The sequence below is a fragment of the Acartia tonsa genome, chromosome 5 (genome assembly GCF_053477335.1).
Source record: "Acartia tonsa isolate MP-2025a chromosome 5, ASM5347733v1, whole genome shotgun sequence".
NCBI lineage: Eukaryota > Metazoa > Arthropoda > Copepoda > Calanoida > Acartiidae > Acartia > Acartia tonsa.
The window spans coordinates 10,926,767-10,939,723 of NC_137264.1; the positions used below are offsets into that span (position 1 = coordinate 10,926,767).

A 12,957-nucleotide genomic window follows, 5' to 3' on the forward strand; every position below is an offset into this window, starting at 1 on the left:
ATTTTGGTGTTATAAATAGATTTTAGATACCATTCAAATGTTCCTAATATTAGGTAGGTAGTGGAAATAAACTGTGATTTTAGAACAAAAATTAAAAACAAAAATACCTAACAAGTCTTTAAATTTTCACAAATGTAAAATATATACATAGATAATACACAGTAAAATGATGAACAAAAATAAGTAGATGCACTAGACATTGCAACGATTTCAATAATTCAAGATTTGTGTTATTTATCTTATATTGTTTCCAAAATTAAATTTTAAAAAAGCGCATGGCATGCCATTGTTTGACTCTAATCCTTAATTTTTGTCCTTTTCTTATTTCATAATTTTTCCACCCATTGTATCATACCTTTTCCTATCATTTAGGTTATCCAACACTGAATGTTCGTATGGAGGATGGCTCCTTGATAATCAACCAAACCAGCAGATTATCACAATCCTGGAAGATACCCCTGAAATTACCTGGTGACCAAATGGCTGTGATTAGCTCAGGTTTTCATGCAATACAATCAAATTGAAATATAAAAGGCTATTCTTTGTATGATATAGTTATTTGATTTTAGTAATAGTCTAGTCTTTTTGAAATTAATTTTTATCTTAGTGTCTGAAAATTTCTTTATGCTATTTTACTACAGTCCATTTTAAGAATTTGACCTTTAAATTTTATCTTGCATTTTAAGTCACGCACTTTTTGTCCAATTGTTAAGGAATTTGTATTAATAGATTTTTAAGAAGAAAAAAAATAAGTTTTATTTCTAGTCAAAATCTTAAGAGTGCAGCAACTCAATCAACAACTTACCATTAAAGAAGTACAACATATCACAATGAAATTATAGATTGTGGAAAGTGTACTTTCTTTGTATGGAGTAGACAAGAGGGTTATAAATTAGTAAAATAAAACTTTAGCTATTGTGGCACATATAAATTATATTGACAGTATTATATGAAACTTAACTGTGCAGAAGAGTTTACTGTGAACCTGGATCTTGGTGTATCTGGATTTCCTCTAGTTAATGTTGGACAAACCAGTTTCTGCAGGTAATAGTTTACTGTTAACCTGGATCCTGGTGTACCCGAATTTCCTCTGGTTAATGCTGGACAAACAAGTTTCTGCAGGTAATAGTTTACTTTGAACCTAGATCCTGGTGTATCTGGATTTCCTCTGGTTATTGTTGAACAAACCAGTTTTTGCAGGTAATAGTTTACTATGAACCTGGATCCTGGTGTACCTGGATTTTCTCTGGTTAATGCTGGACAAACCAGTTTCTGCAGGTAATAGTTTACTATGAACCTGGATCCTGGTGTACCTGGATTTTCTCTGGTTAATGCTGGACAAACCAGTTTCTGCAGGTAATAGTTTCTATGAACCTAGATCCTGGTGTATCTGAATTTCCTCTGGTTAATGTTGGACAAACCAGTTTCTGCAGGTAATAGTTTACTCTGAACCTGGATTCTGGTGTACCTGGATTTTCTCTGGTTAATGCTGGACAATAGGACGGCTTCATATCGGAATTAGACAAAGAGGGGATTAAAATTAACCTTTAAAACATTTCTGACCGAAAAAGAATTTAAAAAAATTGAGTTTTAGAACGCGACCATTAAAAAATATATTTGATTACTTATTAATATGCAAAGACGACATTCAAAAAATTTTGAATCAGAACTATGGCTTCATGGTGCTTCCTGGAAAGGCCTTGAGGAGTTGAAACAGGAACTTTTGTCCGTTTCAAAATATCTCGTTCCTAGCCTTAGAAATCACTAAAAAATCACATTTTTTAAAGGTTTATTAAGAATTGTCCAATTTGTAGAGGTTTTTTAGATTTTCTCAGGCTAGGAATGAGATTTTTTGAAACGGTCAAAAGTTCCTGATTTTACTCCTCAATGCCTTTCCTGGGAGCACCATGAAGCCATAGTTCTGATTCAATAAATTTTTGACTCCCATTCACAAATAGCTATACAATTGAATGTCTGGTCGTCAGCGGTTTTAAGACCTAGCCTAAATTTTAAATCATCCAGAGGTGTATTATACTCATACAAATCATTTGCAGATCCCCACTTTGGCCTCAGAAAAAAAATGTCCAAAATCGACCCACCCTACTGGACAAACCAGTTTCTGCAGGTAATAGTTTACTATGAACCTAGATCCTGGTGTATCTGGATTTCCTCTGGTTAATGTTGGACAAACCAGTTTCTGCAGGTAATAGTTTACTGTTAACCGGGATCCTGGTGTACCCGAATTTCCTCTGGTTAATGCTGGAAAAACCAGCTTCTGTAGGTAATAGTTTACTGTGAACCTGGATCCTGGTGTACCTGGATTTTCTCTGGTTAATGCTGGACAAACCAGTTTCTGCAGGTAATAGTTTACTATGAACCTGGATCCTGGTGTTCCTGGATTTCCTCTGGTTAATTCTGGACAAACCAGCTTTTGCATTACCTTCATTCAAGAACGTTCAATTGGGGGGAGGTGGAAAAGAAATGTAATAATAGTCACCAAGTTTTTACATCCTGAAGCATTACCTGGCGGACATAAAGACATTATATCTTGATACGTTTGTTTTGTGTAACTTATGAATGGGACTCGATCCTGAAACATTACCTAGAGGACATAAAGACATTATATCTTTATATATTTGTGTAGGGTAAATTATGACTGGGACTCGATCATGAAGCACTACCTGGTGGACATAAAGACCCTGGCCGCCAGAGACAAGGCTGGAATTATGTCAAACCTGGCACTCGACTTTATGAGATCAGGTAAGATAAAAATATACTTATTTCAGGGGTGTATATTCTGCACAAGAATTTTTAACCTGGTTGCAAATATTTCCCTTTTCCGCCCCAGTATTCCCCAAGCAGGAGGAGGAGAGAAAAAAGTTTTGGTCCCTCCAGCATATTTTTCATTAACCCCTCCCAGCCCCCCCCCCCCCCATAATATTATGACTATTCTATAATAGAGCATGTCCTTACGTCCAAAAGACTGTCTGTCAATATGCTATAATTATAATAATACTCTGCCTAAGAATTTTAATTGCTGTTTCTCAATGCGTCTTCTACAGTTTCTATACAGTTTACTAATTTTTGTTTAACTCATGGATCTTAGGGGATAAAACGAATGTACAATAAATTAATATACATACCCGGACCCCGATGAAAATCAACCCAAACATTTTTAGAAAAAATAACGTGATTATAAAACCTTTGAGACAAGTTTAATTTTCATTTCTTTTTTTCCTTCTCTCACATTTTTAACGTCTTCATTGTTTGTGAACAAATCTTTTTACATGTGTTGATACATAGCTGCACCTGCTACATTTAGTTGGCTATTAATCGTTTTGAACCAATCAATTAAAATTAAATACAAATACCCAAAGTTTTTCAGCCAACAACGGATATAACGGGAATATAAATCTTTAGGGACCAGTGTAATTTCCCCTCGCTCTTTGGTAAACGTATTCATTGTTAAACAAATTTTTTTTCAAGGTGTTGATACAAAACTGCACCTGCTAGAATTAGTTGGCCATTATTCTGGAGAAACAGAATGGGTTGTGGTTGATGCCTTGCTCAGTGTTCTAGATGATATTGAGAGTTTAGTTCAGGAAAATATATATACAATTGTTTTTATAGAACTTAATTTTAAAATTAAAAATAAATTTAAAGGATTTTTACAAATATTTTAGAAGATTTTTACAAATATTTTAGAAGATTTTTATGTAAATAATAAATTTAAGAATTGAAAATCGATTTTAACAGCAATACGGAGCCGCCTGTGAAAATAATAAAATAAATCTGTCTCCGACCTAAAATCAAGAAAAGCACAGCATATTTTTTTTGGCCGAGTCTATTTTTGACTTTTGAAGAATTTAAAAGTTCAATTTTTGATAAAAATGGACTTGAAACTTAAAAGGGGCATGCAGGAGTATGCTAAAATAGGTAGGCAAGGGACATGCCTTGCTTTAGAGACAGGTGCTACATAGAAGATTTAGTACTTGCACTCAAGGTTTGTGGAGTTCGAGGGTTGTTTGTCTGCTACGTTATACCTAAGAGATACTTCAATAGACAAATATGTTTAGTATTTAAGCAGTCTATAAGTCTGTCCACTTTAATACAATTTTTTAGCTTTTTTATATGTTAAAACAACAGTAAAGCATCTCCATTAAAAAAACTTAATTTATAAGTATGTCCATAGTTAAGTAATTATAAGATAATAAGTGTTAATAATAAATGTATATTTTTACTGGTAAACAGGATACCAAGGCTTGGGCTGGATATTTGCAGTTGGCCTACTCTATACTTCTCCCTATTCTTTATATGGTAAGTACGGATATTTATAGTTGGCCTACTCTATACTTCTTCCTATTCTTGATAAGGTAAGTACGGATATTTATAGTTGGCCTACTCTATACTTCTTCCTATTCTTGATAAGGTAAGTACGGATATTTATAGTTGGCCTACTCTATACTTCTCCCTATTCTTGATAAGGTAAGTGCGGATATTTATAGTTGGCCTACTCTATACTTCTCCCTATTCTTGATAAGGTAAGTACGGATATTTATAGTTGGCCTACTCTATACTTCTTCCTATTCTTGATAGGGTAGGTACAGATATTTATAGTTGGCCTACTCTATACTTCTTCCTATTCTTGATAAGGTAAGTACGGATATTTATAGTTGGCCTACTCTATACTTCTTCCTATTCTTGATAAGGTAAGTACGGATATTTATAGTTGGCCTACTCTATACTTCTTCCTATTCTTGATAAGGTAAGTACGGATATTTATAGTTGGCCTACTCTATACTTCTTCCTATTCTTGATAAGGTAAGTACGGATATTTATAGTTGGCCTACTCTATACTTCTTCCTATTCTTGATAAGGTAAGTACGGATATTTATAGTGGGCCTACTCTATACTTCTTCCTATTCTTGATAAGGTAAGTACGGATATTTATAGTTGGCCTACTCTATACTACTTCCTATTCTTGATAAGGTAAGCACGGGATCGTGTAATAATGGGGGAGGGGGGTGGGGGGGGGGGGATATTAGTCTGTTTATTACACTAGTTCCAAAAGTTTTACAATAATGTTTTCTTATTTATTTACCAACTTTGGGGACTTTTATTGATTTGATTGGTTTGATTATTAAGCTGATTGCCCATACGTTTCAACAACTAATTGTAATCTAGAGAAGGAGTAACTTTGTGTATTATTATTGATGATGTACATCAATTTATCGGTAATTGTCTTATCCCTTTAGATTCTTGAGTAATGATATATAATAGATTGATAACAATAATATTATTCATGAGATGTGTTTAAGTTAACTTTAGTATTAAACTATCTTAACAAATGATGGAAAGAAAACGTAGTTGTGGGTCTCGTCGAATTTTTACATTAGCTTTTCTCCTATTTCTAGCCCTTGCGGGGCCAATTTTCTAACCCTGTGGGGCAATCATTAACATTTACCTAACCTAACCTAAAATAAGCTATCAAAAGCTACTATTAAAATACAACCAAACCCGCTACTTTGTTTTCTTTCATGATCCAAATTTACCAAGCTAATTAAACGTCTAGGTACTGTATATTGAAATAAAAAAAAAACTATTTATTCACATATTTATTTTATTTGACATTTAAAGTATTTAAAAATTAATTATTATGTAAAGTCAACATATTTTTAATATATCCATTAAGAGTATTTATAAAACTTATGAAGAAAAGAAATCTATAACTTGTTCAATAGAAGCGTTTGTTAAAATTAAACTTTCATTATTTAATGGATTTTTATTATATTCTGATGAGGAAAAGAAATCTAAAACTTGGTCCACCGAAGCGTTTGTTAATATAAAACTTTCATTATTTAACTGATTTTTATCACTTGCGGATTTTTCTTCATAATTTACTGTTGTTGTAATACAATTTTTCAAACGAATTTGACATGGTTTCATTTTGTAATTGATAATTTTCTTGTGTGATGTCAGTTTTAAATCTGAATGAAGTTTGTCATGTCGTTTCAGGTTTTGTTTTGTTGAAAATAACTTGTCACATATATTGCAAGAAAATTTCACTTCACCATGAACGTTTTGTATGTGTTGCTGTAGGTTTGATTTACTTGTGAACGATTTTTTACAAATATCACATGAAAATTGTCCAGTATGGATTATTTTGTGGCTATTTAAATAATTTAATTTATTGAATGATTTTTTACAAATATCACATGTAAATGTTCCTTGAACATCATCACGGTGAGTCAATTTATGTATCTTTAGATTTTTTCTTCTAAATTTTTTACCGCATAATTCGCAGGAGAAAGACTTGTTAGTATGCGTTTGTTTGTGATCATACAAGTTTGAGATTGTTGCAAATCTTTTATCGCACGTTTCACATGAAAACGGTTTTTCGCCTGTGTGTATCCTAATGTGATCTTTTAATTTTGAGCTCAATGAAAATGCTTTATTGCATAGATTACATGAATAAGGTCTTTTGTCACTGTGAATAATTTTATGTCTTCTTAAATCATCAGTGGTTGAAAAACTCTTTTCACAGATATCACAAGAAAATTGTTTTTCGCTGGAATGAACTTTTTCGTGTCTTGTTAAGTTTTCTTTGATCCTGAATTTTTTATGACAATCTTTGCATGAGAAAGGCAGCTCTCCAGTATGTATCATTCTGTGGCTCTTCAAGATTGAATTACATTTGGCAACATAATTACTAACAGTATTTGCCATTTTTTTGTGCTTTGTTGTTGGGTTAGGGTTGTTTTATCTTCTTAGTTCTTTTACACGTTACTGAAAATAGACAATTATTAATTTAAGTTTCTAATTTACTTTATATTAAGCAAAGAGTGAGATGATTTTAGGATTATAAACATCTAAAACACTTAAAAGACATTATAAAATGAAAAAAAAACAAGGATGACAACATCCATAAAAGCGAAGCACAGAAACGGTAAGACAAACGGACATTAATACTTGTATAGTGTCAGAACTGAATAATCAGAATATAAATGTATAAGAGTCAACGCAAAATTGTAAGTAAATTTGTTGAAAAACAGCTTGATTCAGGATAATGTTTATGGACATACTTACATTTTTAGGACTTGATTATAGAGTTGCTTCGCTTATTACATTATACTTTGTTGTCCCAGGAATCAATACACCAAAAATTAGATCAATCGGATGATCAGATCACATAAAAAATAGTTTAAAATGGACGTACAGACATTTTGGTGATGATTATAGAGTTGCTACGCTTTCTAAATCGTACCTAACTATTAAAGGAATCACCATGCAAAATTTGAAATCGATAGGACAATTCTAACATGCCTAAAATAACGAAAAAAGCTATCTGTTACGAACGTACGGACGGACCGACCCTAATTATAGAAAAGCTTCGCTTTTAATTATATACATCTTACTATCTAGAAACAGGTTTTTCTAAGTTCAATTATAAAAGATATCTGTAACTTATATTTGAATAAAAATTGTCAATTATCGTATTTGAAAAAAAACACACAATTCCTTAAATTACCACTAGTGGTTTCGCACCCAGCATCTAGGGGTAGAAATGGGAAAATAAATAGGCTAAAACCGTACTTTGATTTAAAAATTAAATAGCTCAACCCTACCCAGAAGCTTCCCTAAAATTAAAAATTCAATAATACAGCGGTTATCGATATTTTAACGGACAAACCTAAAAACCTGTGAATTCAAGATATACGTTGAGATAAACAGAACAGTTTTATAGTAATCGTTATTTTTGTTTAAATAATAAGTAAAATTACCTTTTAATGAAAAAATCTAGTTTCTTGTGTATATACATACATATAGAATAGTGGTTTAGTTACAACTGAGAGTCTGATGGACTAATGAACAATTAAAGGGACGGGGGAAAAGAAGTTAAATATCCCCCTTAATCAGATAAAAAGATTTCATGATACGATAGGCGCCCTGTTTTAAAGGACACTCTTCGTTTTTCTCTTTTTTAATATTTTTGATATAACAAACATGTCATATTTAGTGATTTATTGACAATACTTTCCATAATTAGTCTTTATTGTATAATTATATTTTAATTTAAAAAATGTTTTTAGTTTTCATGGTTAAGCAGATAAAAAAAAAAATAACGAGTTTCTCTTCACTGACCGTAAGACGGTTTCCAAGAAAATAACTTTGTATATTTCTGTAAATATAAGCCGGGGTTTTACTTATAATAATAATAATAATAATAATGTTTATTTGGTGCTGCCAGGTACCCCCTAGCTTAGGAGATAGCACATACAATACTCTAAATTGCTGATATCTATCGACAATTTAGAGTTTACATTATGATGTTTAGTCTCATACAAAATAAAATAATATAGGTATACTAAGAGATTAAGGGGGGGGGGGGGAAGTTTGTACACTTATAGGAAATGAAATTCAGTACCAAAGTTTGGGAGGGTCGTATGGGCTTGTTTTTAAAGTTATCAACCTAATTCTTTTTGTAGGCTCTCTTATATGACTTGATATACACGGAAAACTTTGAAAATTGAATTTCAGTACTTTCCTTCTAGGGGCTTGTGGAGCAAAAGACCCCCCAAAACACTAAAAATATGAGTTCTGACCTTATTTTTAAAGATATCGACCTGATTTTTTCTTTATAATACTTTTTTAACATACCCGAATCAACGAACCATTACATATTTCATTTTGGGACTTTCCTTCTAGGGGCTTGTGGAGCAAAAGACCCCCAAAACACAAAAATATGAGTACTGGGCTTATTTTTGAAGATATCGACCTGATTTTTTTTTATAATACTTTTTTAACCTAACCGAATTAACGAACCATTACAGATTTCATTTTGGGACTTTCCTCTTAGGGGCTTTTGGAGCAAGAGACCCCCAAAACACAAAAATATGAGTACTGGGCTTATTTTTGAAGATATCAACCTGCTTTTTTTTATATAAAAATAATATTTAAACATAACAAATCTACGAACCATTACAGATTTCATTTTGGGACTTTCCTTCTAGGGGCTTGTGGAGCAAGAGACCCCCCAAACACAAAAATATGAGTACTGGGCTTATTTTTGAAGATATCGACCTGATTTTTTATATAATACTTTTTTAATTTAACCGAATTAACGAACCATTACAGATTTCATTTTGGGACTTTCCTCTTAGGGGCTTTTGGAGCAAGAGACCCCCAAAACACAAAAATATGAGTACTGGGCTTATTTTGAAGATATCAACCTGCTTTTTTTTATATAAAAATAATATTTAAACATAACCGAATCTAAGAGAAATCTGTAATGGTTCGTTGATTCGGGTATGTTAAAAAAGTATTATAAAGAAAAAATCAGGTCGATATCTTTAAAAATAAGGTCAGAACTCATATTTTTAGTGTTTTGGGGGTCTTTTGCTCCACAAGCCCCTAGAAGGAAAGTACCGAAATTCAATTTTCAAAGTTTTCCGTGTATATCAAGTCATATAAGAGAGCCTACAAAAAGAATTAGGTTGATAACTTTAAAAACAAGCCCATACGACCCTCCCAAACTTTGGTACTGAATTTCATTTCCTATAAGTGTACAAACTTCCCCCCCCCTTATTAACTAAATATAAATTGGTGGAAAAGAAGTAAAATTTTTAGGATATGCACCAGGAGCTACAGGAGTACTATCTTGACCAAAATGGGGATAGTGTATTTGATTCCTGAAGCCCCTTTTTAAAGAAGACGAAAAGAAAAAAAAAGAATATAAAACAAATTAAATGTGAAAGGGAAAATTGAAACTTTAATTTAGTTAAATTGAGTTGTGAGGATGGTAACAAAAGTAAAAAAAAAACACAAATAAACATTTATATTATGTTAGAGAAATCAGTAAATTAAATAATAAGAAAAATGAAAAAGAAATATATGAAGGAATTTAGAGAAAAATAAAACAAAATTAATATGAAAGTAAAGAGAATAAAAAGGAAAAATAATAAGATAGATCATTGTTGTATATAATTTTAATACCATATTTCAAGTTTTAAAATATCATTGAAGATTAATAAGTAAAATTTTTATAAAAAGAAAGGAGAAAGAAAAAAAACATAAAAAGGAAAAAAAAGTAATACTTTAAGCCTTTGTCATTGTATTATTTTTCAAAAAAAACCCCAGAAATTTCTCAATTCAAAATAATATTTTTTTATAGAATGCCACTTTGAGCTTTGCCCTATATTCAACCCTCCCCTCCCCGCCAAAAAACAACACTCCCCTCCCCGCCAAAAGACAACCCCCCCCCCTACTTAAAAAAAAATCACTAGGTTTTTTTATAAAATCAATTTTCAAGATCTGTTTATGCACTCAGATACCACTCAGATACTGTGATACCATTGCATTGTAGTATCAAAGAAACCGCGACTAACATTGTAACTCTTTCCACTATTCTTATTTCTTAGTAGCAAACAGGGTTTCGGATCCGCATTGATTGTATGCGGATCCGGATCCTCAAAATTTGGTCAGTGCGGATCCGGATCCGGATCCTACCGGATCCGGTTCCAGATCCTTGACAATAAAAATAAAATCACCAAATTTTTCAAAAAAAAAATTATTCTTTAAAGGATAAAGGCGCGGGCTAACAAAAATTTTATTAATAGTATGATTTTTATTTTAATATCCGTGGAAAAGGTTAGTTCGGATAAGAAGAAGAAACATTACTATTCCGCAAGTAATAAGAAAAAAACTTAATACCAGTTTTGTGAAACTGGGCCATCGGCCCCTTGGGTCTAAGAAAACTGGGTTAATCTCTAAAATTTTATTATATTAAATATGTCTATACTACAAATTAATGAATAACTATTAAGGTTGGTTGGGATGAAGAGAAGTTGAGTGGAAACATTACCTTCACCCAGGGGGCGGTTATTCAACGCCTTGGCAAGTTAGGTATGTAGATTATTAAATTATGCACCTTTCCATAGAATTAAAATTTTTTACGTGAAAAAAATTATTGAAAATTTAACTTTTAACAGAAATTAGTCAAAAATATTTAATTGTATTCAACAAAATATGTCTACAAACTTGTGTTTTCCAAAGTAGCTTATTAGTACCTTTTTTTTCTCTTTTTCAGTATTTTAAAATTTGCCTTGCCGGAAATGTAAAACAAAAAATAGTTAATAATTGCTAGTTCACTAGTTAATTCGCCCTCAACCTGTAGGGGATGGCGGGGGAGTTTAGTAAAATACCTTAAAATCACCCCCATGACATTATAAAGCTTTCCTTAAAAGTACAATTAAAAGTATAGCATTTTCCGAGATCTTGAGCTTCAAACAAAATAAAATAGATAAACTTTATTATTTTTTACTATTAAATACATTATATAGGTCATTCTGACACCTGCGGGGAGGCAACCTTGCTGTGGCAGCGCGAAGAGCGCGGCGGTCAACCTCTGGGCAAGAGTATCCGGCCAGCCGTCTACAGGACGGTCGCAGCCAAAGGAGGGCAGAGAGAGATGAACTATTTCTTGAATCTGTACCGCAATGTTCAAAGGAATATATTAAATATAATTTTTATACCCTTCCAAAAATAGGTATAAACCTTCCCTTGACCTATAAGAAGCTTCATCGTAAAAAAGAACCATTATGGTTCAGTGGTTAGCGCTAACCTTCGCTGGAGACAATAAAACGCTTACTACTTTATATCATAAAATATAATGTCATGATATAACACACAAAAAACAGGGGAAATGAATGAACTATAAACGCTTTTGAAAATATTGATTGGGAGGGGCAAGGACGAGCTTTTAATTTTTTTATGGGTGGGGGGGGGGGGGGCAAAGGTAAATTGTAAAGGAAGTCCCTCTGGCCAAATTTTTAGGGGGAGGGGGATTAAATGATAAAAATATATATTTCAAAAAGATTTTTTGAAGGGGGGCCCCTTTAAACTCCCTTCTCCCTTGTACATTCTTAGCTAGGGGCTGGTTATGTTTAGATTAATTTAACCAACAAATCTTTTCAATTTTAACGGTTTAAACAAGACTAAACATGATAGAAAGTAAAATATTTAGAAGCTTCCCTTGCAAAATACAGAGAAGGAGTGGACATTGGACTGTAAATGGAATTCCACGTTATCTTATTCGTTTGCTCAAAATATTTAAGTTGGTTCCAAGTTATAAATGTCAAAACTTTTCCACCAATAATTACTATATACAAAAAGGGAAATTTTGTTCATCATAATTGGGGATATATATCAATTTATCGTCTATTGTTTTATCCCTTAAGATCCTGAAAAAAAAACCTAAAAATGTATAAAATATTGACAATATTTAATGTATATTATGTTGGTAGAAACGAGGAGAAACGGATGTTATTGACAGTACTTGGTTCTTTCACAAATATAAACATTATGCAACAAATGTTAGGTAAATATCTACCTATCTATACATACAGGGTGCACCACATAAATCCGGACTTTTTCTTATTTTTAAACAAATAAACATAAAATCGTCAATTTTAAAGATTTTATTGAATTTTAAAAACTGGGAAGCAACCTAGGTATATGACTATTAGATTATTTAATAAAATCGCCGCCAGCCTCAATCACCGCCTCTACCCGCCCCTTGAACCGCCCGCCGACCCTGGTCACCATGTCCCTGTTCAAGCAGGCGAAGTTCTCCATGATAGGAGCAATGAGAGAGGTCTTTTTGGTATGGGCGCGTCTATTGGTTCATGCTTTAATGGCGCTCTAGGCCCAAAAGTCCATTGGATTAAGATCGGGGCTGCTGGGAGGCCATATCTCCTTAAGGAGTGAGTAACAGCAGGATCCAAATTAACCCATCTTTAAAGCTACCCTTTGACACGTTGGCTCTCATTTGTGCCACAGTTAAGCTAGAACAACGTTTAATACCTTTTTAAGAATGGCACGAAGATTAAGATAGGGTTATCAGCGCAATACATAGTCTAAAACGAGTTTCAAGGTTCCATATGGGCTCCTGAAGTCATG

General features: G+C 32.6%; 2 protein-coding genes across 9 annotated transcripts in view; one reads left to right on the top strand and one right to left on the bottom strand.

Moving 5' to 3' along the window:
* LOC145318738 (uncharacterized) overlaps positions 1-12,957 on the bottom strand; it is a 372,001-nt gene that overhangs the window by 82,734 nt on the left and 276,310 nt on the right. The gene's annotated exons all lie outside the window — the stretch shown is intronic.
* The window catches only part of LOC145318726 (puromycin-sensitive aminopeptidase-like), a 34,624-nt gene that overhangs the window by 16,840 nt on the left and 4,827 nt on the right, over positions 1-12,957 (top strand). For 4 of the 5 annotated variants that reach the window (XM_080160209.1, XM_080160212.1, XM_080160213.1 and 1 more), the window contains 8 exons: positions 373-498; positions 969-1,044; positions 2,645-2,760; positions 3,487-3,599; positions 4,249-4,317; positions 10,824-10,902; positions 11,340-11,503; positions 12,301-12,376. In XM_080160209.1, the coding sequence (XP_080016335.1) occupies positions 373-498; positions 969-1,044; positions 2,645-2,760; positions 3,487-3,599; positions 4,249-4,317; positions 10,824-10,902; positions 11,340-11,503; positions 12,301-12,376 (819 nt within the window). The remainder of the gene's footprint in view (positions 1-372; positions 499-968; positions 1,045-2,644; positions 2,761-3,486; positions 3,600-4,248; positions 4,318-10,823; positions 10,903-11,339; positions 11,504-12,300; positions 12,377-12,957) is intronic. The other variant, XM_080160210.1, reaches the window with a different exon arrangement.